The 27,821-nt window shown below is 34.7% G+C and overlaps 1 protein-coding gene and 1 pseudogene across 5 annotated transcripts in view; one reads left to right on the top strand and one right to left on the bottom strand.

Annotated features, from left to right (window-relative positions):
• Positions 1 to 27,821, bottom strand: part of Tasp1 (taspase 1) — a 257,045-nt gene that overhangs the window by 190,527 nt on the left and 38,697 nt on the right. For all 5 annotated transcript variants that reach the window (XR_012448167.1, XM_074074333.1, XM_074074332.1 and 2 more), the window contains exons 5-7: positions 20,790 to 20,910; positions 11,622 to 11,706; positions 7,951 to 8,030 (exon numbers count right to left, since the gene is read on the bottom strand). Coding sequence is in view for 4 of the 5 variants with exons in the window: in XM_074074333.1 (XP_073930434.1) it covers positions 7,951 to 8,030; positions 11,622 to 11,706; positions 20,790 to 20,910 (286 nt within the window). In the remaining variant the exon portion in view is untranslated. The remainder of the gene's footprint in view (positions 1 to 7,950; positions 8,031 to 11,621; positions 11,707 to 20,789; positions 20,911 to 27,821) is intronic.
• On the top strand, positions 6,841 to 6,956 carry LOC141423774 (small nucleolar RNA SNORA40; annotated as a pseudogene).

Below are 27,821 nucleotides of genomic sequence, written 5' to 3'. Positions count from 1 at the left end.
AAGTGGGTCATAAAAGGTCAACATGAGAAATTTATGTAGCAATGAAAGTGTTCTTGTATCTTGACTATATCCAAGTCAATATTCTGATTGAGATATTATGCTACAATTTTGCTACCATTGAGGGAAACTGGGCAAAGGATACATGGAATCTCTCAAAATGATTTCTTATAACTTCATGAGAATTTACAATTATCTGAAAATAAAAAATGGAAAACAACACAACTGGATATTTTTGTGTTAATTATCATACCAAATACCAACTATGATAAAACTCTCTAATTAGAATTAGCATATAAACATGTTTTATATCAATCATGTTGTCTTTCAAGATATCCTATTCAAAGACAGGAAAATATAAGAACACAGTTTATACAACAGAAAGTAAGAAAATAGGATTCCTGTGGCAGGAATTCTATAAATTGACAAATAGTAGCAATTTTGTAATGCCAACTATAAGGAACAACCAAATTATTTGCCTTTCTACTTCAACCTTGTGAAAAAAATAAAAATCCCAACCATGTGCTGGTAGCTCATGCCTATAATCTTAGCTACTTAGGAGGCAGAGATCAGGAGGATCACAGTTCAAAGTCAGCCTGGGCAAATAGTCCATGAGACCCTATCTCCAAAAAAAAAATCACAAACTAGGGCTGGTGGAGTAGCTCAAGGTGTAGGCCTTGAGTTCAAACATCAGTATCGCAAAAAAAAAAAAAAAGAGAGAGAGAGAAAGAAATCAAAAGCCTAATGAAATCATCACTGGGCTCGTTTTCATATCCAACATTTTAGTAGTAGCGCAAATGATACCAATAGTTAGCATCTTGAGTGGTTGGACCAGAAATTAGGGTAAGAATTTTATACATTATATTAAGTAATTACAGTATCTCTGTAAGAAAAGTTTCTTGGAGGTAATTTGCCAATGTTACACAAAAGTAGATGCCTCTAAAATCTTTGCTCTGAGCTATGGTATTATTAATGGCAGTGACTTAAGAAAGGTAGACTTATCAAAAGGTAACATATTCCTAGTCCGCACAATTAAAAAGTAGTAAGTAGTGGCAAGGATAGGGAAAAAGAGGAACTCTTATACACTACTGGTGTGAATGTACATTAATAAAACCATTATGTAGAACAGTATGGAGATTCCTGAAAAAAATAAAACTAGAACTTCCATATGACCCAAAAATCCCACTACTGGGTAAAATACCCAAGGAAATGAAATCAACATGTCAAAAAGACAATTGTACTCTCATATTTACTGCAGCGCTATTCATAATATGTAGGATAAGGAATCAGTTTAAACTGTCATTAACAAACAGATAAAGAAAATGTGATATATACATATACATGCAGTGGAATACCATTCAGTCATAAAAATATATGACATCCTGTCAACTGTGATATGGATGAACCTGTAGGATGTTACATTAAGTGAAACAAGTCAATCACAGAAAGACAAACACTGCATAATCTCATCCACAAGTGAAACCTTAAAAAGTTCATTTCATAGACACTGACAGAATAATGGTTATCAGAGACTAGAAGAATGGGGAAGTAGAAAGACAGTCAATAGGTACAAAGTTGAAAGGATGAATACAATTAACAATAATGTATTATATAGTTCGAAATAATCAGAAGGGAGGAATCTGAATGTACTCATCATAAAGAAGTGATAAGTTTAAGGTGATAGATATGCTAATTAGCCTAATTTCATCACTACCTGATGTATACATTAATCAAAATATCACATTATACCTCATAAATATATAAAAATGTGTCAATAATTTTTTCAATTTTAAAAAATTGATAGATATGTTTAAATACACTCTTATAATATGAATTTGTTATATTTGTTAATCTATAGAATTTATTAAGATATTTCCTATATTTGTTAATAGCATGTATTTATAATGCACAGGTTCCATCTCCTGGTAATGAAGGAGTAAATTATATCAGACTAACGAACATACCAATAATAATCACAAACTCTCAACAAACCTTTTGAAAGAAAATAAAAACAATTTGAAAAAGAATGACCAAAAGGTGACAGATTTAGGAGAGGAGTCAACCACTGAAAGAAAAGAAACAAACTGAGTAAGGCCCACATTCATTTGCTTTTCCTATAAGACACTCCCTATTTTGTGAAATGCACAGAAAATGTAGCTCATACCTCACCAAAAGACAACCAAATTATTTGCCTTTCTACTTCAACAAACCTTGTGAAAGAAATCAAAATCCTAATGAAATCTTCACTGGGCTCATTTTCATATCCAACATTTTAATAATAGTGAAAATGTAGCCTGAGATAAAGGAATTAGGACTGCTAAATCAGCTAGATATTCAGGGAGGAATCTGGAAAAGAAGCAAGCTACAATTTCTTGAATGAACACTGTTCACATAGCATGCAAGAATCTATAAAGTCTAGTGGGAAAAACACTAATAAGACATATTTGTAAATGCCCACTATAGAAAGGTCAAAATTTAAAGAGTGAAGTATCCTAGAAAGACCCTATTTTAGAAGTGAAGGCCATAAGCACTCTATGACATAAGTATTCTAAAACAAAAATACATAGACATCACCTCCCCTTTAACAAAACCTAAAACCAAAGCTACAGCCAAAAAAAAAGAAAAACCAAGATGATCTGTAAATAATTTAATCACATGGTAGAATAAAACTCAACATTCTCAAAAAAAGAAAATCAATAGCCTCAAAAACATTATATACAATGCTTTAATTTAAATTTAATTTTTAATTAAATTAAGTTTTGTGACTTAAAAATATATGTATTAGACATACAGCAAACAAGAAAATGTGACCCACAAATCAAGAGGAAAACATTTATCAACTGAAGTTTGATACACAAATGACCTAAATTTTAGAACTGACAGCAAAGGATTTTAAAATAAGAATGATAATCATGTAACAAAAAAGTATAATGAATGAAAACCTGGGTAAATGTAAGAGTAATTTGAAAACTAGAAGAAAAAAAATGGAAATCTTAGAATTGAAAACACAAAATGTTATACTTTTAAAAACCATTTACATAACATAAATATCACATTGGGCACTGCAGAAGAAAAGATCGGTGAATTTGAAGGAAATTAAACAGAAATGATACATACAAAAGTGAGGCAGGCTAAAGTAGGGAAAGTTCAGTACTCATAGAAAAAAAACATTGCATCTTAGATTAACCAAACTTTGGCTCAGGAACCACCCATGCCCTTTTCCAGTCATTGATTATGGGCTGGGAATCTCCTTCTTCTCCCCTTCCCATAAGTCCTCATAGGTTTTAAAACCACCTGAAAGCCAGAAACATGCTCTCTCGGCTTCCAACTTTCACTTGGGCCCCACCATGCTTCCCTTTGTATTTCTCTTCCCTAACTTTTAATAAACTCCCTTTACACCCACGTGTCCTGCCATGAATTCTTTCTGGAGCGATACAAAGAATTTGGAAGTCTTCTGATCACAGACTGCACAAGCACCATTAACAAAAGTACGATGGTTATTAAGTAAAGTAGATTGCCTTCCCTGGTAGGTTACCCTCAGCCAGTTAGAGGCATGAATTCCTCCTGCCTGACTTTAAACTAGGACATCTATTTTTTCCTGCCTTCAGACTCAAATTGAAACAGCAGCTTTTCCAGGGTCATAAGGATGCCTGTTTTTAGAATAAAACCATATTGGTGGCTCTACTTGTCTCCAGTTTGCTGAATGACCCTGTAAATCTTGAGACTTGTCAGTCTCTGTAACTTTATCAGTCAGTTCTTTGTATCTATTTTCTATTAGTTCTGTTTCTCTAGAGAAATCTAATACATAAAACACAGACAGAAAAAAAAGACTGAAACATCATAGTCTCAATAACATGTGTCAGTATCACATGTTTTACTATTTGTATAATTAGAATTGCAGTAAGGGATGATTTCAGGCAGAGAAAGTATCTGAAGAAAATTTTCCAAGTTTGATTAAAACATTAATCCACAGATCCAGCAAACAAAGAATAAACTATGCACAAAGAAAACCATACTTAGGCATGCCATGGTCAAACTGCTGAAAACCAAAGACTAAGAACAGTTCTTAAAAGCATTCAGGGGTGAGGAATGGTGGGGGGGAGGCCCAAAAACACAAACAAAAGGCATTAAATACAGAGCTGATTCTTGTAAGAAACAACAGAATCCAAAGATACTATAAAAGCATTTTTTAAAATAGTATAAAAACAATGGGGCAGGAGACATAGCTCAGTGGTAGAATGCCTGTTAGCATGCTTAAGACTCCAAGTTCAATCATCAGCAACATACACACACACACACAGAGGACAGAAAAGTAGAAGAGTGATTAGAGAATAACAAGAGAAGAATAGGTAGTTACTATTTAAAGAGTTTCTATTTGGGATGACAAAAAAGTTGTAATAATGGACAGTGATGATGGTTTCATAACACTGTGAATATACTTAGTACACATGAACGGTATAGTTGTGAATGGCATAGTTAAGAATGGCTAGGAGGCTGGTAGAGTGCCTCAGGTGAGCATCTGCCTAGCAAGTATGAGGCCCTGAGTTCAAACCCAGGAACTGTAAAAAAAAAAAAAAAAAAGGTTAAAATGATAATTGTGCTATGGATATTTACAACAACAAAAAATACCTGTGGAAAAATGTTATACAAGAAAAAAACTACCTACCTAGAAGCCTGTATCTAAATATATATACATATATTTTTTTTAAATGAAAAGGCAAAATAAAGTTTTTTCTTTTCAGAAAATGAAAATTTGGGAGACATTTTTTACCGGCACACCTATATACTATCAGAAATGTTAAAGGAAGTTCCAGGCCAAAGGGATAGTTGTGTTCGTCAGTGTTTTTTTCGGTGCCAGAAATCAAATCCAGAAACTCATACATGCTTGGGCACATGCTGTACTACTGAGCTATATCCCAGATTTGGGAATGATGTGAATCAGGAATAGAAATCTATATAAAGGAATGAAATATTAAGTATGTAGAAAAATCTTGAAAGTCTGACCAACTCATTTAAAATAATCCTTAGAAGAAAATTATAAAATCTTTCAGAATACTCAAGAGAGTTAAAAACCTACAAACTGGGCTGGCAGAGTAGCTCAAGTAATAGCACACCCCTAGCAATTGCAAGGCTCTGAGTTCAACCCCCAGTATCACAAAAAAAAAAAGAAAAAAACTACAAATCATGCACACCCCAAAATGTAATCTGGTATAAAGCATATCATTAACCAACAACACATAATCTACTTTTTATGGAGGATTAAATAAATAGCCTAACATAGGATGGTATCTGCTTTTATTTTTTTAAGCTGCATCAGTTATTATTTTTCATTTTAAATTCACTGTGAGTTAATATTATTTGTTTTTTGGGGGGGTTAGTGGAGTGGCTTAAGTGGTGGAGTGCCTGCCTAGCAAGCATGAGGCCCTAAGTTCAAATTTCAAACCCTAGTCCCATTAAAAAAAAAAAAATTACAAAATAGATGGTTTGAGAGAGAAAACTGAAAAAGGAAAACAGTTTCTCAAAAAGTAGGGCAAAAGTTAATGGAGTAAAAATAATTTTTGAGAAACATACAGGGACTGGAGCACAAGATCCATTAATGAAATTAGAAAAGTAAAAATAAAGATAATAAGAGGAAATTACTTCACAAACTTTGCTTAACTTCCCCAAAAATAAAGCACATAAATTTCCAAACTGAAAGTACAAAACGAGCACTCAGTTCAAAGAATGAAAAGAATAAAGAAAAAACCCATTCCAAGATGCTTCCTTGCAATAATCAAAACATGGGAATTAAGAGCTGCCTTCCAGAAACAAAATACACAAGAACTGAGAGTCTTAAATAATACCAAGACTGGAAACCAGATTATAAGAGAAGAGTTTCTTCAAAAACCTAAGGGAAAATGGTTTCCAGTCACACATGTATCAAATAGGAAATAAAACAAGAAAGGAAAACACACAAGATCCAGAAAACAGAGAATCTGATACTGGAGAAAGGCAAAGGGAATCCCAAGGTGAGTGGAGTCAAATCCAGAGATGCAGACGACTACTAAGACTGGACTGGCAAATGGCTTGATTTTTTTTGGGTGGGGGTAGGGGGGCCTGATATATAAACTCTAAAATAAATTACACTGGAAAGATCATAAGGTAGAATTAGTGATAGGATATGAAAATTTGGAACTCTTAGACTCCTGCTTCACTGCCACACTCACACATTTCTCTTTCCTCCCACTTTCTTGTATTACAACTTTCAGCTTCATTAATATTAATTTTGAGTCTAACATTTGTAAGATACTATATATTTGCAATGAAACATAATTCTGTACCTTTTATGTAGTTTGGTTTTCTTGGAGTTAAACATTCAACTTCTCATTTGATTAAGTTAGATTCAGATTACTTTGTTAAGAATAAAGCTGTCTGTGGCATTTACACAGCGAAGTGGTTCCCACAGTTGGCTTGTGGGCAGGTGTGTGAAACTTACTAGTGATGTTCTTTCTTTCTCCACCTTCCTTTAATTTTTCCTTCCCTCTTCCTCTCCCTTCCATGTCTTTGTTTAGGCCACAGAATTACTTGACCTCACAGAAGACCTTAACAGTACTCTAGGATCTGCCACTCGCAAACACCAATGAACGTAAGCCAGAGGGCATCAACACCTTACTAGTTGTGTGACAATTTCTGTTTCTTTGCCCAGAAAGGGAAGATAAAAATAGTACACCTACTTCAGTTAAGAAGACTAAATACTTTTGTAATGATTTACAACCATACCCATTATATAGAATATGTTTATTAAAAGAACATCTTACTTATCTTTAAAAAAGAACAAAGTTTTCACTACAAAAGCAATTGGTTGGCATTTGTGTGTGTTTTTATTTAACACTGGACAAAGATTTATAGACAGGTGCAAAAAATAAATCCTTTTTTGCAACCCAGAAGTCATTGTACAGTATACACAAAAGAAGTATGATAGGAAAAAAAAGCAATTAGCATATGCTTTCAATATTTTGTAAAAATATGTAGCTATTTCATTTTAAAAATAGGTGTAGACACACAAGCACATATATAACAAATTTTAACTTATTTTTCACTTTTTTCAAAATTATTAGATTTAATCATTACCAAATTATGAGTCTTCACAGCAATTTCTAGGAATTCATATCATTTCATTATAAGAATATACCATAAAATACGCAAACTCCTCTGGTTTGAGCACGGTATTTTTTTAAAATTCTTAATAAATCTTTGTCTATATCTCCAATGACAGGTTACTAAAAGCAGAACAAGCTTAAGGCTTTTGATCTATATTTAAAAGTCCCCCAAAATCTCTGCCAAGTTATATTTATTTGAACCTACAATGTATTATATTCATTTCATCATACACTATAACATATTTTTGCTCTTTCAAAAATTAAAAGAGAACAAATTTAACATGTACTCCTTTTAGTTTGAATTTCCCTATTAATTATATTATCTACTTATGACTTTTGACCATTTTTCTATTTCTGTGGGCTAGAATTTGCTAAACTTTTTCACATATTAAAGATACACATCATTTTGTCATATTTGTGACTAGTGTTTTTCAGTTTTAACTCTTATGTGTCTTAGCTCCGTTTTTCCTTCCCTTGCATTTATACCTAAAAAGCCCTTCCTCAGCTCAAGGACAGTTAATGTTTCTGTTCCTCCCTTCTTCCCTCCCTCTCTCTATTTCTTCCCTGAAGGCAAGTACTTCTGAATTTGGGTACTATGGTTTTGTTACTAGTAATTATTTTAAGTAACCTAACAAATAAACCTTTAACAATACTTCTATAAAAGTATGAGAAAGCAACAGGGAGACCTCTGGATGTATATTTTAATAATAAATATTTCAATATATAAATATTCTTCCTTAAATAATTATACTAGCTTGGTTATAACAGAGCAATGTAACTATTTCAGTTACATATGTTCATATAGCTTACTCACTTGTGGTCATGATGTTAGGGGCACAAGTGGGAATTCCATGATCCACTGCCCATCTGTAGGCTCCTTCTCCAACTAAAAAGCTGACAACAGAAGAAATTATTCTTTTAAAAATGTATTGTGTCATATTCTACATAGTCAATAAAGTAATACAAGTAATACTATATGTCAACTTAAAAAAAAGTTTTGCATGTAGGTATAATTTAGCTCAAAATAATAGATGGCTACATGCTCAAATTTTCTTTTGCTTTTTTTTTTTTTTTGGTGGTAATATTGGGGTTTGAACTCTACCCCTTGAGCCACTTTGCCAACCCTGTTTTTTGTATTGGGTATTTTTAAGATAGGGTCTCAAGAACTATTTGCCCAGGCTGGCTTCAAACTGTGATCCTCCTGATCTCTGCCTCCCAAATAATTAGGATTAAACCTACATAATTGCTGAATTAATGCATGGACATGTGAATGGCTAACTGGATAGAAGTAAATATTTAATTCTAATGTGATATGGACTCCACAAATTTCTGACAATATAATTGTGAGCAAGTCTGAAATTCTCATTCTTTACCTGCAAAATGCGTGTTACCCTCATAAATTGTATAATTTTTATCAAATAATGCATGCAAACCACATAAAACAGTGCCTGTCATAATGTACAAATACAATAAACGTTAGTTATTGTCATTACATAAGTTAGATAACTAGACTTCATGGTTCATGTACAAATAAGAAATAAAACATGGTAAATTTGGTTACATTGATTTGGATACAAATAGAATTCATTTTTAAATATTGTGTTATATAGCAGACTTCCAGGTATGTGAGAGATTTCTGCTTCTACACAAGATAGAATGACAGAGTAAATCTGCCTCCTCATATAAACCAACAGGGGGAAAAAAGTGACAAAATAAATATATATAATATATAATACATAAAAATAAATATATGTAATATGAAAAAAAACAGTTTTACACATAAGACATAGGTAAGAGAGGACAATCATCTTTGAGAAAAAGGAAACACAACTAATCTTGCCTTACTCCAAGCATAGGGTTCACTTTCACTATTGTGAGGAGAGTAGCAATATCTGAGTTGAACTGAAGAGACAAAGTTGGGAAACCAAAGGCCAAATTGTCCAGAATTCACATGACAAAGTACTGGAGAGAAGAGAGATGCACAGAGGACTCCAGAGGTCTTCAAAGAGTGCCCTACTAGTCCTTGACTAAAGGGAGATCAGGGCATATATAAAAGGAAATCACCCAAAGTCATGGAAGAAACAACCTGACAATGCTAAAGGAAATAATCCCATGTTCAGATAGAGCCAGGATCAACTCAGGCTCCCATCAGTAAGAGTGAAAAATTTCATTCTAGCTGCATTTGTTATAATACTCCAAAGAATGTTGCCTCAACAGCAACACAAAATTCTCAAAGCTAAATGTTTCTCTAGTCTCATGCAACAAAGCTTAAAGCAAGATCTGAAAAGATCAGACTATTTTTAACTAACTTAACCACATCCTAGAATAAAATTCAAAAACAGTTATTAAAATTTAAAAATACAAAACATTCAAAAAGGTAAAACTCACAATGTATGGAGTCCAATAAAAAATAACCAAGCATACAAAAAAAAAACCCAAACAACCCAGAAAAGTGTTAACATGTAATAAGGAGAAAAATCAGTCAACTAAATACAACCCAGAAATAATAAAAATAATGAAATTAGTGACAGAGATATTAAAACAATTGGTTTTTTGTTTTGCTTTTGCAACACTGGGGATCCAACCCAGGGTCATGCACATGCTAGGTAAGTGCTCTGCCACTGAGCTACACCCCCAGCCCTAAAACAATTGTAATTCTGCTCATAAGAAGCTAGAAGAAAGACTAAGCATGTTCAATAGATTCAAGGAAGCCTTTTTAAAATTTTTTTGGGGGAGGGCAGTACTAGAGTTTGAACTCAGGGTCTCACGCTTGCTAGGCAGGAGCTCTACCACTTAAGCCACTCCACCAGCTTCAAGGAAGCCTTCAAAAGAAAAAAAAAAAAAAGGATGGAAACCAAGCCTCTGAAGATGAAAACACAACATCAGAAAATGAAAAATAAACTGGATACAATTCACAGGTGATATTACATAAAAATAATTAACTCAAAATTGAAAAGATAGCAATGGAAACTCTCCAAAATGAGGCAAAAAGAGAAAAAAGAATCTGTACAACTACTCCAAGAGGCGATATACAGATGCTCCTCAACTTATAACAGGGTATGTCCTAATAAACCTATGGCAACTGAACTCTCTCCCTCTCCCTGCCTCTCTGTCTCCCTTAAAACCCCTCCTCACCACACTTTCAATGTGAGGAACAGCAAGAAGGCAACAAGAAAGCCTTCATCAGAAACTAAACAGGTTGAAACTGTGATCTGGGTCCCAATCTCTAGATCTGTGAGAAATACCTGCTGTTTAAAACCACTGGATCTAAACTATTCTGTTATGGCAGCTAGAGAAAATTAATATGAATATTAATCCATGTTAATATAATATAAATACAAAAGTATCTCTCCTATTGATTATTCTTTTTTTGGGGGGGGGAGCGGAATACTGGTGTTTAAACACAGGGCCTTATGCTAGCAAAAGCAGGGGCTCTACCCGTTAAGCCACGCCTCCAGCCCTTTTTGCTTTACTTAGTTTCAGATAAGGTCTTGCATTTTTCCCCAGGGGGCAGTCTTGAACCATGATCCCAATTGCCATAGTCCTACTTATTCCTCCCACACAACTGGAATCACAGATATGTGCCACCATGCCTGGCTTGTTGGCTGAAATGAGGTCTCACTAACCTTTTGCCCAGGGTAGCCTCAAACCAGGATCCTCTCACACTCTACTTCCAGAGAATCTGGGATTACAGGCATGGCTACCCCATCTCTCCATTTTTTCAATACCACAAGGTTAATAATATGACTAGAAAGTAATTTATTTAACAATTCATTAATTACACTTTTATAATCCACAAGCAGCATTTAATACTACATGTTTTAACATTTAATTCTGCTTTATTTTTCTTAATTTAATGTTTTTGTACTAAGTGTCCAAACACAATTTACTTAATACACGATCTTTTTACAATGATTTCAGATGACATCATTGCCACAGACCAAACTCTCATATACTGAATGCCTCTAGACTTGCAATTCTGTCCTAGTGATCTTTTTCTCTCTCTCTCTTTTTTTAAGTGAGATGTATGAAATAAAGGACAAAATGCTTTTAATTATTAGTGCTAGGTAACAGCTTTCTCTGGATTATTTACAATGTTTAATGTTCTCTTATTCTAAGAACTTCCCAAAATTGATTACTTTAGACTCTAGAATCCAAAGTATAAGATAATTTTAAAGTTTCACAATAACATAATCTGAATTGAGCACTCAATAATAGCAAAGTCCTCTCAAGAATCAACTACAAAACCAGAACTTAATTCTAACCTCCTACGTTTTAATCCATAGTATTCCATTCCATCTGAAGTGTTATCAAGTTTTAAAAACATTCCAACATCACAGAACAAAGTGTGTCTTACTCTCAAAAGCATGCTACTGCTGATATGTAATGACAGCATTAGCCTTCTGTGAATTAAAACAGCTTTCAAACACTTCATGCACTAAAGACCAAAAACATAAGGAAAGTCAGAAGGAACAAAGTGGTTACCAGGGAGGAATTCTGCCAGCCGAGAGCTTGCCCTTCTGCCCTTCACACAATAGTCGGTTTGCAACAGATACTGGGTTCTTGATTCCTAGAAAATAAAATTGGCAGAAAAAGAAATCAAAAATGTCTTCAAATTTCCCACTCAGTTTTGTGGTTGTTTCGATAAAACAACTTTAAAATATCTTGGAAATGTTTCTCTTTCACAATATCAAACATGCTAATAAAAACTGACCATGAATGTGATAAAAACATGAGTAATGAGTCAAAAAATACATGAATGTCTAGTAGATACAAGAAAAGAATATATATTTATGTGTATATATGCATATATATATATATATTCTCATGTTTTATCTCATATTACAGCAGGAAAAACTGAGTTTTAAATACTAAATATTTAAATTAGGCTCCTTAATAGATTTTACAGTAGCTAAGAAAAAAAAAGTCAACTGAAAATGTGACCTTCTCTCACTATCAAAATTAAATAAATGGTCCAGGCATTTACTGACCATAAAACTTTTAAAGAATAAATGTGACCATAAACAGCTTTGGTTTTACCATGAAGAGAAAAAAATAATGATGAAAGATAAGCCAAAAATTTTAAATCTCAACTACAAGAAAGAACAGAAAGAAAGTCCTTCAAAATGAATAGGGATGAGGGAAAAAGACTAAGCACATCCAAAACTAAAATCTAATGTGTAGTTTAGATAGTTTCCAGGAAGCAAAACAGTAAGATGTCAGTGCTTACCTCAGAGGACCACTGCCTTAGAGGACAGCATTAGTGTGACTGATTAGTATGAGAAAATGGCAAATATGATGGTGATAACACAATACAAGAAAAGTAACCTAGTACCTAATAATGTGCCAGGCCCAGTACCAAACTCTTAAACATATCAGATGACTTATTTAAAAGGTCTCTCAAGTGTGAAGCTCTGAGTTCAAATGCCAGTCCCACCATAAAACAAAACAAAAAAATCCTTTAAGCTTAAAAGATCTCTCAGTTCTAAAATGTAACTATGCCTTACAAGCCCTGGATAATTAATGAGGAAACATTCTTACATAAGGTTAAGTTGCCTCCTAGGCCACAGAACTGAGATTTTTAATACAGACAGCTAATAATATCAGACACTATGCCCTTAACCATTAATCTATGGAGCCTCACAGTACATTCTTTGCACAAAACAATCAGTAGTGGTATATAAATAAACTACAAAAACTTAAATTAAGGATGCCAAAAAGCCAGGCACAGTAATACAAGGCTATAATCTCAGCACTCATGAAGCTCAAACAATAAGATGGAGAATTCAAGGCCAGCCTAGACTACACAGTATGACCCTGTCTCAAACAAAAACCAAAAACAGGCTACATACAAAACACAATCAATTGTTAGAACTTAAATAAATAACAAAAATTTCTACCACAAAAAGTACAAAATATCAACAAAAAAAAAAAAAAAAAGGAAATGCCCTAATCAGATATCTATACGAGCTCTTAAAACAATGTATTTCTGGATAAAATGATTCAATATTACAAAGACACTAATAATTACAAAAGAAACTCACAAACGCAAATATATAAATTCACCAGGTATGGCAAGCTGACTCTTACTCAGGGGAAAAAAAACTTTGAAAGAAAAATGAAGAGTTATTCACCCCATAAGGAATCATTTCTTACTCAGGTATGGTAGCAATACCTATAAAACCAGCACTCAGGAGGCTGAGGCGAAAGGATCACAAGTTTGAGGCCAGCCTATACTACATAGCACATTCCAGGTCAGCCTGAGCTATATAAGACCCTATTTAATTTATAAACAAACAAACAAGAAAAAAAGTTAGAATTTCTTATTCGAAGTTAATCTAATAAAAGCAATGTTGTCTGGGTACAAATCAGACAAATGTATCAATGAAAGAGAATAACGTGTGAATTTGGGTATTTCAAATCAGTGGGATAAGAACAGACATACACAAAAGTAGAAAGAACACAAAGTATAAAGCATAGTAGGCAGCCTAACTGTACCAGCTATCAGGTTATTGCTTAGCCACCATAAATTTACCCTTTGTTGTCTGATCTGCAAAACTGAATATGCTTCCCCACCCCCGCCTTTTTTCTTGTTGAGACAGATTCTTGCTATGCAGTCCAGGCTGACCTCAAGCTCACAGTTCTCCGGCCCCAGCTCCCTGAGTTCTGGGATTACACAGCTGTGTACCACCAGACCCAACAATACAGACTTTAAATGTTTCCCTTGCCAGCTGGCACAATGGTAACCTTTGTCAGTAGAGGACACTGGAGACTGACTGCAGTAGGAAAGGGTAGCTTAATTCTGGAGAGTGCAATTTTGTCTCCAACATTTGTTGCACATGGTATTCTTCAGTACTAAGTGCCTTCAGGGTGCATCTTTTTCCAGGATTTGGTCACCACATGTTTTGTTCATCTCCTGATTCAAGCCACAGCAGGACAAGAATGAGACTACACCCTATATCCTATCTCTGATCCCAATACCCTCTCCTCAGCCCAACAGACACACTCAAGAGAAGTCTTTTATTTGGACTCATGTTGCAATACCAGGGTACAGCACAGGAGACTTTCCGAGCTGACTCTAAAAGTGAGCCTCTTGCCCTCTGTGTGCTCACCTTTCAGCATGAGTTCACCTATGCGCCACAGGGTTAGCCCTGCACGTGACCATGCACCAGTTCCAGTCGGAGTAATTCAGCAACTTCTTTACCATACAGTGGTCTGCAGACACACTTTTTTCAATGAGGTCTAAACCCAATTCCAACTTTATCCTTCTTTCAGTATTTATTCTCCCTCTGCTCTACAACATATTTTAAGTTCTGTTTTCATCTTTTTGTAGATTTCTACTTAATAATTTATATTAAATTTCTCCTGTTTGTAGGGAATAGGAAACATCTTTCTCTCTCCCCCACTTCATCCTACTTTACCCTGTTATACTAAAATAAATCCTTACTACAACTTAAAAAGAAATTCTTGTTTAACTACTGTATGATTTCTGCCTCCTAGTTTGACTCAGATATAATAACCTTGGACAAATTACTAAATTTTGTGGGCAAGTGTGGTGGTAAATGTCTGTAATCCCAGCACTCAGGAGATGGAGGAAGTAGGATCTCAAGTTCAAGGCCAGCCTGGAATACACAGTGAGTTCTAGGCTAGCCTAGGATACATAGTAAGATCCTATCTGAAAAAAAGCAAAATAAGTACACCAAAAAATAAATTCCTCCTGTGTCTCACTTCCTTATTTGTAAAATAAGAAGTATTGATTTCATAAGGTTATCATAGAAATAAATAATTTAATATGTAAACTACTATAGAACAATGCCTAAATAATATAGTCATACAGTAATAGTGTTATTATTATTTCTAATAATTATGGAGAGACAATTTTTTAATCATTTCAGAAAAAAAGCAATGTATTCAAGTTGCAAATAAAAAATAAATTATACACATAATAGACTAAAATATGAGAGAAATGTTAAGGAACACAAAATATGAAGCCATAAAAGAAAAAGTAATGTTTGACAAATAAAATTTTTAAATTCTAATATGACAAAGAATGTTATGAACAAATGTAAAAGACAAGCCATAAGTGGTATGAATAATTAATTCACAGAGAAATGCTAATGCTCTTCAAACACATGAAATTTTATTTAACAGCAGTTAAAACCCAGTAAAATTTCATAGTGAAAAAGATAAAATTAAAACTACCTGAAATACTCTTACATATAATAAAAACTATAAAAGATATAAAGGATCAGAATAAGTGAATAACCAAGTTGACCTACCTGACATATATAGAGCATTGTACTCAACACTTACAGAATACCTATCTTCTGAAATTCACATGGAACATTTACTAAAACATACTATGAGCTGGACCACAAAGTGAGTCTCAGTTTCAAGGGACCATACAGAGTGTATTTTCTGACTGCAATGGAATTAAACTAGAATTCAATAAAGCCAATTAAAATATTTTCAGGCACACAAATTAGATAACTCATGTGAAATGCATATATTCCTTGGAAAGCAGAAAGAAACAGAAAACAAAATCTTTTTATTTTTTTTCAGTACTGGGGTTGAACTCAATGCCTCATGCTTCCTAGGAAGACACTCATTATTTCAGCCATTCCACCAGCCCTAGAAAATCTTACACTGAGCCATTTTACCAGCCCTAGATAATCTTATGAATGTTAATGATATTGAATTTCATATTTAATACTTCCCACAAATAAAACCACACTAATATGAAATGAATTCTTCCAAACAATTAAAAGCATCCCAATAATACTCAAGCTCATTCAAAGATTAGAGAAAAAATTTCCCAATTCATTTTATGAACTCAACTATAACAGGGTACAAAAATGCTAGTCACGTATGGTGGTTTACCCTTGTAATCCCAGCACCGGGGAGGCTAAAGCAAGAAGATCCCCACTTCAAGGCTATCCTGGACTACATAGTGAGCCTTTGTCTCAAAACAAACAAAAAAAATTATAGTATACACGCAGTCACCTAATTTGCCAATTCAATTCTGAGAAGAAAGGACTGCCCTTTCAAAAAGAGTCAATGAGCCATGTAGAAATCCATGTGAGGAAAAAAGGTAAATGGTGAATTTACTTTCACATACATAAACATTAATTCACATTAATTTCACATACATAAACATGAACCCAAACTTAATGAGAAACATGAACCCAAACTTAATGAGAAACCTGAGTGTTGAAGAGTAAAAACAACAAAATTACTAAAAGAAACAAGGGAGACTGCATAACTGAGTATGTAAAACTTCTTGAAATACATGAAAAGTTAACCATAAAAAAGAGTGACAAGCCAGGCACTGGTGGCTCATGCCTATAATCCTAGCTACCCAGGAAGTAGAGATCAGTAGTACGGCGGTTTGAAGCCAGCCTGGGCAAATAGTTTGCAAGACCCTATCTCGAAAAAAAACAACACAAAAACAGGGCTAGAGGAGTGGCTCAAATGGTAGAGCACCCGCCTAGCAAGCATGAGGCTCTGCGTTCAAGCCCCAGTATTGCCAAAAAAAAAATAACCACTTAAAATTCATTACAATTAAAGACATGGTTATGAAAAGATGGCATTAAGAGAATGAAAAGGCAAGCCACAAACAGGAAATATCCATAATACACATATCTGACAAATAATTACATCTAAATACATAAAGCACTCCAACAAACCAATAAAAAAAGAGAAAATCCAATAAATATGTTGAAAAGATGTGAACACGAATTTCACAAATATCTAAAAGTTGAATAGTTATATAAAAATGTTCTTAGTATCATAAGTCACCAGGAAAACTCAAACTAGGGGCTAGGGGCATGTCTCAAGTGGCAGAGTGAGTGCTTGCTTAGCAAATACTAGGCCCTGAGTTAAAAACCCAGTACAACCAAAAAAGAAAAAGAAAAAAAGAAACAATACCATGACATACATTATCAAAATGGCTGACACAAAACCTGTATCAAATTCACAGGCATAATGTTTTGCAAAAGAAACTAGATACATAGGTTGTCTCATTCCATTCATACCAATTTCGGGAATAGCCAAATTAACCTACGGTGCCTGAAGTCAGAATTGGGAGAGGAGAGGTATAAGAAAAATGGACTAGGGCATGGGGCACAGCTCAAGTGGCAGAGCGCCTGCCTAGAAAGTGTGAGGCCCTGAATTCAAACCCCTTATCACCAAAAAGAAAAAAAAGAAAGAAAGAAAGAAAAAAGAAATATGGACTAGCAAGAAACATAAATAATTCTTCTGAAATTATGGAAATACATCTTTACCAATCAGTTGACTGGGTCCTTTTACTCTACTTGGACAAAAATTGTGAGTAAGAAAGGAGAAGCTCTTTCAGTGCAGGCAGTCCTGAGTGCCCAAGGCCTATGTGCTAGATTGGCAGCCTCAGAAGAGATAGAGGCCTACTGCTCCAGGCTTGGAAACCGAAGACTAACAGCTCTAGACAGTCAAGTTGGAGGCTAATTGCTCTGGGTTTTAACCACCAGTAGTCCTGGCACTAGGCAACTATTATAATCTTTGGCTTCCAACAACACTGAGTGGCAGCAACAGGCAGTACCTGCTTCTGAGTCAAGTGCTCTACCATTTGAGCCATGCCCCCAGCCCCTAGTGCCTGCTTCTGAAAAGGCCTCAGGTGTTAGCACTCTCAACTCCTTTAGAAACTAGAATTACAGCTCTTGGACCTAGTCACAGCTCTTGGATCTAGAGTGTCTGAGATTCTTGACCCTTAAGGCTTGTCAGCTACCTGCAACTCTTTCAGTGATCAGGCCCCTGACTTTCACCTTTGACCCTGCATAGCCTACTACTATCTTTCTTCAGTCTTGTCTCTCTACCTATTCTAACCTTCTTTACTTCCATCATTTCTGATCTCTGCTGTCTGTCATCTTAGCTCCCTACTGTTTCTGCCCTGGCAACTCTGGAACTCTTCAGCCACCCTCTCATTGCTACTTGTCCTATTGTTGTTGCTGCATCCAATACTGCCACCACTCTCCTCATCACTTCTTACCATCTGCTCATGCTACCACCTCAGCCCACTCTACTAATGATCAAAAGTAGCCAAGAACAGCAGCATTCAAGAGAATGCTTTTAACCAGGGGTGGGCAGCTTAGGCATGTAATCCTAGTTATGCAGGAAGGAGAGATCAGGAGAATCACAGTTGAAGGCCAGCCCAGCCAGGGGCCCAGGGACATGGTGGCGGGGGGTGTAAGACACGACCCTATCTCCAAAATACCCAACACACAAAAGGGCTGGTAAAGTGGCTCAAATGGTAGACCACCTGTGTAGCAAACATGGGGTCCTGAGTTCAACTTCCAGTACTAGTAAAAAAAATACAAAGGCCAGGCACTGGTGGCTCACACCTGCAATCCTAGCTACTCAGGAGGCAGAGATCAGGAGGATGGAGGTTCGAAGCCAACCCCAGGCAAATAGTTCTTGAGACCCTATCTCAAAAAAACCCATCACAAAAAAAGTGCTGGTGGAGTGGCTCAAGGTGAAGGCCCTGAGTTCAAGCCCTGGTACTACAAAAAAAAAAAAAAAAAAAAAAAGAAGAGAGAGAGAGAGAGAAGCCTTTTATTTGATCTGATATTGCACCACCAGAGGGCAGCACAGAAGAGTGTCTCCCAATTGACTCAAAAAGTCAAAGATCACGTTTTCCCTCATATGTAGACCTGTAAGTTAAACGTATATATAAATGTATATATATATATATAAATAAATGTATCTTTATTTATATATATATAAATAAATGTATCTTTATTTATTTATATATATTTACATATATATAAATGTATATATGATCATATATATATGATCATCTATATGCAAAGTACATATATATAGTGAGAGAGAGAACAAAAGTGAGTCTGTCTGAGGAGACTAGATATGAATATAATATAACATACTATACCTACCATAAGCTATTAAATATTAGGGGAACATGGTGATAGAGAAAGAGTAAATAATGGGGCATTAATTTGATTAAGGCACAATATATACAGGCCTAAAGAACCAAGGTGAAATCCTTGTGGACAATCAATATACACTTTAAAAAAAAAAAAATGAAGGACAAAAGGATAAAAAATAGGTCTTTACCAAGGGCTGCGTTATCAGTAGGTAGGAGGTAGAGGAGGGAGACATAAGGAATGGGAGAAGAACATGAATATGGTAAATATATTTCGTATTCATATAAGAAAACAGAAGAATGAAACCTGTTGAAATTGTTCTAAGAAAGAGGGGAGGGGAATGAGGCAGACCAATGGAGGAGGGAAATCTAAATTGTAAGAACATATGTAAATATCACAATGTATCCCCCTGTACAACTATTATATATTAATAAAAAATATTTTTTAAAAAGAGGATGCTTTTTAGGGCTGTAAGTGTGGCTCAAGTGGTAGTGCACGTGCCTAGCAAGTTCAATGACCTGAGTTAAAACTCCAGTGCTACAAAGGAGGAGAGGGCTTATAATAAAAACCTATTATAAATATTAACAGTGCTTTAACAGTATTTATCAGTGCTCTATTCTTAGTGAAATACCCTTAGGAAGAGTTGGGTCATTTCATCTGTATCACAGATATATACATCTTTTTTTTTTTAATTTTTATTGTTTTATTATTCATATGTGCATACAAGGCTTGGGTCATTTCTCCCCCTGCTCCCACCCCCTCCCTTACCACCCACTCTACCCCCTCCTTCTCCCCCCCAACCCCCTCGATACCCGGCAGAAACTATTTTGCCCTTATCTCTAATTTTGTTGAAGAGAGAGTATAAGCAATAATAGGAAGGAACAAGGGTTTTTGCTAGTTGAGATAAGGATAGCTATACAGGGAGTTGACTCACATTAATTTCCTGTGCATGTGTGTTACCTTCTAGGTTAATTCTTTTTCATCTAACCTTTTCTCTAGTTCCTGGTCCTCTTCTCCTATTGGCCTCAGTTGCTTTTAAAGTATCTGCTTTAGTTTCTCTGCGTTGAGGGCAACAAATGCTAGCTAATTTATTAGGTGTCTTACCTATCCTCATATCTCCCTTGTGTGCTCTCACTTTTATCTTGTGATCAAAGTCCAATCACCTTGTTGTGTTTGCCCTTGATCTAATGTCCACATATGAGGGAGAACATATGATTTTTAGTCTTTTGGGCCAGGCTAACCTCACTCAGAATGATGTTCTCCAATTCCATCCATTTACCAGCAAATGATAACATTTCGTTCTTCTTCATGGCTGCATAAAATTCCATTGTGTATAGATACCACATTTTCTTAATCCATTCGTCAGTGTGGGGCATCTTGGCTGTTTCTATAACTTGGCTATTGTGTATCACAGATAAATACGTCTCTACACAGCAGCACATATTTCAAAATCCATGAAGCTACACACTTAAAATCTATGTACATCCATATATTTAACTGAATTATAAAACATTAGATAAATCTTTTGTGTTGTAGTATGTAAAAAAATCTTCAAGAATCCTATTTTTTTAAAAGTTTCACAATAATATATACATATTTTTAAAAAAATATTCATAAGATACAATTATCTTTTTTTTTTTTTTTTTAGCAGTACTGGGGGTTGCTCTCAGGACTTGCACTTGATAGGCAGGCACTCTACCCCTTGCACCACTCCATCAGCCCCTAAAATTGTACGTACCACTCAGTGCTCCAACTGCTCCAAAATTTAAGGATTTTCCATCCATAATGCTGGCATCACACTCAATTTCCCCTAAGAGATTTAGATTAGATCCCATTCCTGCATTTGTAAAAGGAGAATCCTAAAAGACAAAAAAAAAAAAATTAAGATACCATTAGTTTTAAAAAAAGAATGTCAATTCTTCATAAACCCTTCTTAACTCATTGTATGATGCCATTACTTCCATGATAACAATAAGACAAAACCATCATGAAAGAAAAAAAGTAAAAACAAATATATCATGAAATAGTAACACAAAACTCATCAAAGGAAATCAAGAATAATATAAAAAGATTTTATATCAGGAACAAGAGGAATGATGCCAGGAAAACAAGGTTGGTTTAGCATCTGAAAATCAATCCATGTAATTTCATATGTTAATAAAATGAAAGACAAAAAACAATCATGAAGGTAGAAGTGTGGCTGAAGTTGTAGAGCACCTGCCAAAGCCCTGAGTTGAAATGCAAGTACCACCAATATATATATATATATATATATATATACTAGATGGACATAATGGTTCATATCTGTAATCCCAGCAAAAGGGGGCTTGGAGTATGCCTCAAGTGGTAGAGGAATTGCCTAGCAAATGCAAGGCTATGAGTTCAAACCCCAGTATCATCAAAGGAAAAAAAAAAGAATTCACTTTTTTTTTTAATCATTTTTACATTTACTCACATGTATATACATTGTTTGGTCCACCTACCCTCCCCACCCCAGTGCGGAGTGCCTAAAGTGGTAGAAGAATTATTCACTTTTAATAACCTCAGGAACAATAAAAATAGTTGAAAGACATATACATTGAAAATTATGAAGTATGTCAAAAACTTTTAATATTTAAGTAAATGGAAGGATATCCCATTATACATTGACCAGGAGGCTTAAAGTTGTTACAATGACAATACTTCCTAAATTGATCTAATTCAATGCAATCCCTTATCATATTTTACCCGCCCGCTTTTTTGCAGAAATTGACAAGCTAATTCTGAAATTCATATAGAAATGTCAGGAACCAAGAATAGCCTTGAAAGAACTGGAAGACTCACACCTCTAGGTTTATTAACTTACAGTAATCAGTGATACAGATGTACAACTAAGAATAAACATACAGATCAATGCAATGGAATTGAAAATCTAGAAATAAGCCCTTACGTCAACAAAGATGCCAAAACAATTCAATAAGAAAAGGCTAGCCTTTTCAATAATACGGTAGGACAACTAGATGGCCATATATTTAAAAAAAGAAAAAGAAAAAAGAAAACTGAACCTCTATTTTACACAAAATACAAAAAATAATTCAAAGTAGATCAAAAGCCTAACGGTAAGAGCTAAAACTATAAAATTCTTAGAAGAAAGCATAAGGGCAAATGTTCGTGATCTTCAATTAGGCAGTGGTTTCTTAGATTTGACATCAAAAGTACAACAAACCAAAAATCAAAAGAAGATAAATTAGGTAAATCAAAATTTAAAACTTTCAGCCAGGCTGTGATCAGAAGGATCACTGTTCAAGGCCAGCCCAGGCAAATAGCTCACGACACCCCATCTTCAAAAAAATAACAACAGTAAAATAGACTGGAAGTATAACTCAAGCAGAACATTGTCTGCTTTCCTAGCATGAAGCCCTGAGTTCAAACCATCACAAAAAATGTAAACTTCTGGGTTTCAAAGGACACCATAAAGAAAGTAGTAAAAAACCTACAGAAGGGAAGAAAAATGTTTGCAAATCATGTATATGAGTGACTTGTATTCAGAATATATAAAAAATTCCCATAATCTGAAATAAAGATACAATTTTAAAAATGGAAAAATGATACAAACATTGCTCTAAGAAGATACATTAATAACCAGTAAGCACATAAAAAGATATTCAATGTCATTTGTCATCAGAGAAAGGCAAATCAAAACAACAATAAAATACTGCCTCACACTCAGAAACAAGGTTATAATTAGACAGATAACAGCACTTGTTGGAAAGAATATGGAGAAATTAGAACCGTCATATACTTCTGAGGGGAATGTAAAATGGTGTACGCAATTTTGAAAACATCTGGCAGGTCCTCAAATAGTTAAACAGAAAGTTATCATGTGGCCCAGAAACTCAACTTCTAGTTATTATGTATACTCAAGAAAATGAAGAGAAAATATGTCTAAACAAAACATGTACATTAATATTCAAAACAGCATTATCCATAATAGCCAAACAACTCAAATGACCAACAACTGACAAATGCATAAAAACAAAACAAGATATTATCTACACAATGTAGTACTAATCAGGAATAGAAAGTAGTGACATGTAGTACTAATCAGGAATAGAAAGTAGTGACATACTGATGATAAATATGGAAGACCCCTAAAAAGATTAGGCTAAATGAAAGAAGCCAGGCACAACACATATTAGATAATTCCATTTATATGAAAAGTCCAGAAAAGGCAAATCCATAAAGTAGATTAGTGGTTTCCAAGGACTAAGAGAAATAATGAAGAGTAACTACTAATGGGTATGATGTTTCATTTTGGCATGGTGAAAATAAACTAAAATTAGATGATAGTGATACATTGTAGAATGTTGTAAATATAAACAATGGAATTATATACCAAAAAAGGTAAATTTTATGCCATGTGATCTGTATCTCAAAAAAGGTTATCATAAAGAAAAAAGGTGAGCCAGGTGCCAGTGGCTCGCGCCTATAATCCTAGCTACTCAGGATGCAAAGATCAGGAGGATCAAGGTTCAAAGCCAGCCCAGGCAGATAGTTCAAGAGAAGCTAGCTCAAAACACTCATCACAAAAAAAGGGCTGGAGGAGTGGCTCAAATGGTAAGAGCGCCTGCCTACCAAACATGAGGCCATGAGTTCAAACTTCAGTGCCGCCAAAAAAAAAGAAAGCAAGCAAAAACGCTTCTATCAATAAGGTGGACAGAACATAAAGGCCTAGAATCAGAGGCTGGCAATACTCATGAAATCTAAATATAGATATTACCTTCTTCATCTAATATTGTGAGTAGCTCTTTAAAAATGCATATACCAAGTCTTGTTACACAAAAATATCATACTTGATCTCCAACCAGAGAACATGGGGGCTAAGATAGTAATATAAAATTTAACCATAAAAATAACTGTCATGGCTGGGGGCATGGCCCAAGTGACAGTGCACCTACATTAGGCTTTAGTTCAAACCCCAGTATTGGGGAGAGAAGAAAGAGAGACACAGTCCCAAGACAACATTTTTTAAGACTTTGAAAAGAAAAAAATTAGTTGAGATTGAACACTCCTTGGGATAACTGCACATAAAAAACGTAATCTAAAGCTTATTTAAATATTCAAAATCATCTAAAAACTTCACCAGTTCCCTGGATTTCTGCCAGATCCAAGAAACACTGGGCATGGCTCTAACATAATCTCAAATGTATACCTATAACTTGCACAACAGGGGTGAAGATTTGAGACCAGCACTAAAAATATCACAGTGTAGAAAAATAACAAAAATGCATTATAAACACAGCATACAAACAATAAATACTGTGAGCATTCAAAAGGAAATGGCTAAGAAATAGAGAAGATAATTAACAGGCTCCCAGGAAGATGGAAAAATGAAAGCCTCCAACAAGAATCCTGTTAGGTTGGTTTAGCTAGAATCTCCCTTACCCCTGGTGTTTCCTCTTATTTTCCATCCACTGACCCCTTGCTCTACTGCTCCTTGGCTATTAATTCCCACTTGTCCAAGCTATATTTGAATTCAAGCCCAATCTTTTTCTCAATGCAAAATTGCACAGCAATGGTCCCTGTATCTATTGCAGTAGCTCCCGCTTAAATAAAATCTGCCTCATGTATCATGAATAATCCTTTTAGAACTAATTTTTCATTAGTTACAGGCAAAGGAGGGGGCAGAGGAGAGATGGCCCAAACAATGAATACACATGTTAGTAAATGTAAAATTGATATAATAAAATTTTTAAAAAGATGCTAAAGCTAAAATGTGAAAAAAAATATTAGGGAAATGCAAATTAAAACCACCAGCCACCACTGTATAACCACTAAAATGGCTAAACTTTAAAGAGACTGACGATACTAAGTATTACCAAGAATATCAAACAATGTCAACCCTCTCATACATTGCTAGTGAGAATGCAAATGGAAAACAGTTTTACAATTTTTGTTAAGCAAGGAATGTACTTAGAAAGTACATTCTACTCTTAGAAAGCAATTCTACTCAAGTATATATTCAAGAGAAACGAAGCTATGTCTACATAAAGACTAGATTCAAATGTTCACATCAGCTTTATTCATAACAGCCAAGACTGGAAACAACCCAAATGCCCAGCAACTACTAAATGAATAAATAGATACTTCCCAAAACTTATCAAATTGTACACTTAAAATTGGTGAATTCTACTATAATTTATACTTCAATGAAGCTGACAAAAAGGTAGCATACTGATTACCTGACATAAACTAATCACCTTATATGCTAACTTTCCCCTTATAATATAAACTTTTTAAACTTGCTGAATTTCTAATTTTTTTCTGAGACAGGATCTCACTATGTAATTTAGACTTGCATCAAATTTATGATCCTCTTGGCTGAGTCTCCCAAGTACTGAGATTACAGGCATGGGCTAGCAAACTCAGCTTGACACAAGATTTTATAGAATTAGTAATCATTATGTTCAGTAAGTAGCCAGTGATATTTTTAAAATCTGTCAGACCCTGTTATTCCCCTACTCACAACTCCATAGTGGTTTCCCATCATACTTAGAATAAAATCCAAAATCCTAATTTCCAAGGTTTACAAGGCCCTATACAATCTAACCCCTCCTTCCCTTTTCCAGCTTACTCCCTTCCATTCTTCTCTCTTTCTGCAAAGGAACCACACTGCAGTTCCCTGAGCACACCAAGATGTCCCCACCGTGGAGCCTTTACATTTGTTGTTCACTCATTCCTTTGAAATGCTGAATTTAGGTGGTGTCTCAAGATGACAAGTATTATAAAGAAAAATGAAATGGAATAAAGAAAGATCAGTGGAGGACTGGAGGTGTGACTCAAATGGTAGAGAGCCTGCTTATCAAAGTATGAAACCCTGAGTTCACATCCCATTCCCATCCAAAAAACAAAGTTATGCCACTTTTCACTTCCTGATATTATATATAATTTTTGTTTGTTTAATTGTCCCCATAGGCTGTAAGCCCCATAAGTATAAGAATTTGTCTTTTTTAGGTATTATATACCAATGTCTAAAGCAATGATTAGCATACAGGAGTCAATAAATATTTGCAGAATGAATGAATTGCAGCTAATTACAACTAGATATAAAGAGAATAAATTATTATTGTGAACTATAACCTTTTAAGCAAGCTGACATGTTCTAATTCTCAGAGTACTCTTATAAAGAAATGTCAGAAAAATGTAATGCAGTGTTAAGGACCCAATCTTTCCTTGATAAAATAAAAGAAATGAAATAAGCGTAGCCAATAGCATTTTCATTTTCTAGAAAATATTAAAATATATTTTAAGCTTACTCATAACTTTAAAAAAAGCAAAATAGGTTTTAAGCGTACTCATAACTTTTAGAAACAAGGCTTTAGAAAGTAAGATCCCTTTGAAGGAAACAGAAGGAAAGCCAAGAGGTGAGTCAGGAGCTACTGTCCCACCATGATATGGCAACCCTTTCCTAAAATGAAATATGGGAACACCGGGGCAAGGCAAAGACCCGAAAAGCAATACTCTTTCACTATAAACAACAACCTGTATTACCCACTTAATGTTTGCTGAAAGAATAAAATAACACAAGAACTGTTTGCAAGGTTACAGGGTATACTGTACCTCTGGGGAGCTAGTATGTAACCTCTAATAAGAGCTCATACAGATGAAAACAATGCTGAACAAAAAGTAGGCCGATACATTATAAAATCATTTTTATATACAGTGATTAATGTCTGTTCAGTTTCCAATCTTCTTTTAAGAAGCAGTTAGACATTAACAGGAAGTTACTAATATGTTAGTGTTCATACCCAGTCACTCAAGTACAAATTCAACAAACATATCACTAGATGAATGAAATATAGGGGAAGGAATGATAAGTTGTTATCAAAACTAGTTATGCGATGAGAAAGGGGAAAAAATAGCCTTTGAAATAAACTTTCTCAAATCCTTTTTGAATAAGAGTATACTCCATATCATTATATCCCTCTTCAAATTAACACTAGAAAAATTCACTATGTCTACCTTACCCAACACTATCCTAAGAATTACTAATTCCCTGCCATTTCAGCATCAATTCTTTCTATTTACAGGATGAAAAGAGATCAGTGAGACTGAATTACAGAGCAAAAACATCAATTGAGGACTTTTTTAGCAGTCAATTAAGCTCAAATTTTCAAGAACTGAATGGTTGAAAGATTTCCAATCTAGATTGCTTTATGGTGGTAGGGGTCAAGATTCATTCATTCAACAAATCTTTATTGGGCATCTATGTGTCAGGCAATTCTTTTCTGTAAAATGCTAGATATATTAAATAAGTCAGGCTTTGTAGACCACAGTCAATGCTTCAACTACTCAATCCTGCCATTGTGGCACAAGAGCAGCCAGAGAAAATACACAAGTGAATGACCATAGCTGCATTCCAGTGAAAGCTCATTTTGTAAACTGAAATTTGAATTTCATATAATTTTCTCTTGCCATGAAATATTAATTTTCTGTTCATTTTGTTTCAATCATTTAAAAAAGTGGAAACCATTAGCAGTCTATGGACCATTTAAAAGCCAAACTGGTCACAGCTTGTCAAAGGTTTGTCTAAACCCTGGGGATTCAGCAGTAAACAAAACAGCAACCTCAATTCTAGCTACAGGAGGCAGACAATAAGAAATTAAATATAGGGACTGGGAGTGTTCCTCAGTGATACACCCTAGGCTCAATTCCCAAAAACAAAAAGAAAAACAAAGAAATACAGATGCCCCTTGGTATCTGAGAAGGATTGGTTACAAGATACCTTACA

Source organism: Castor canadensis, chromosome 5 (assembly GCF_047511655.1).
Source record: "Castor canadensis chromosome 5, mCasCan1.hap1v2, whole genome shotgun sequence".
Taxonomy (NCBI): domain Eukaryota; kingdom Metazoa; phylum Chordata; class Mammalia; order Rodentia; family Castoridae; genus Castor; species Castor canadensis.
Note: the sequence above shows the minus strand (reverse complement) of the source record. Positions and strands in the feature narration are given on the sequence as shown.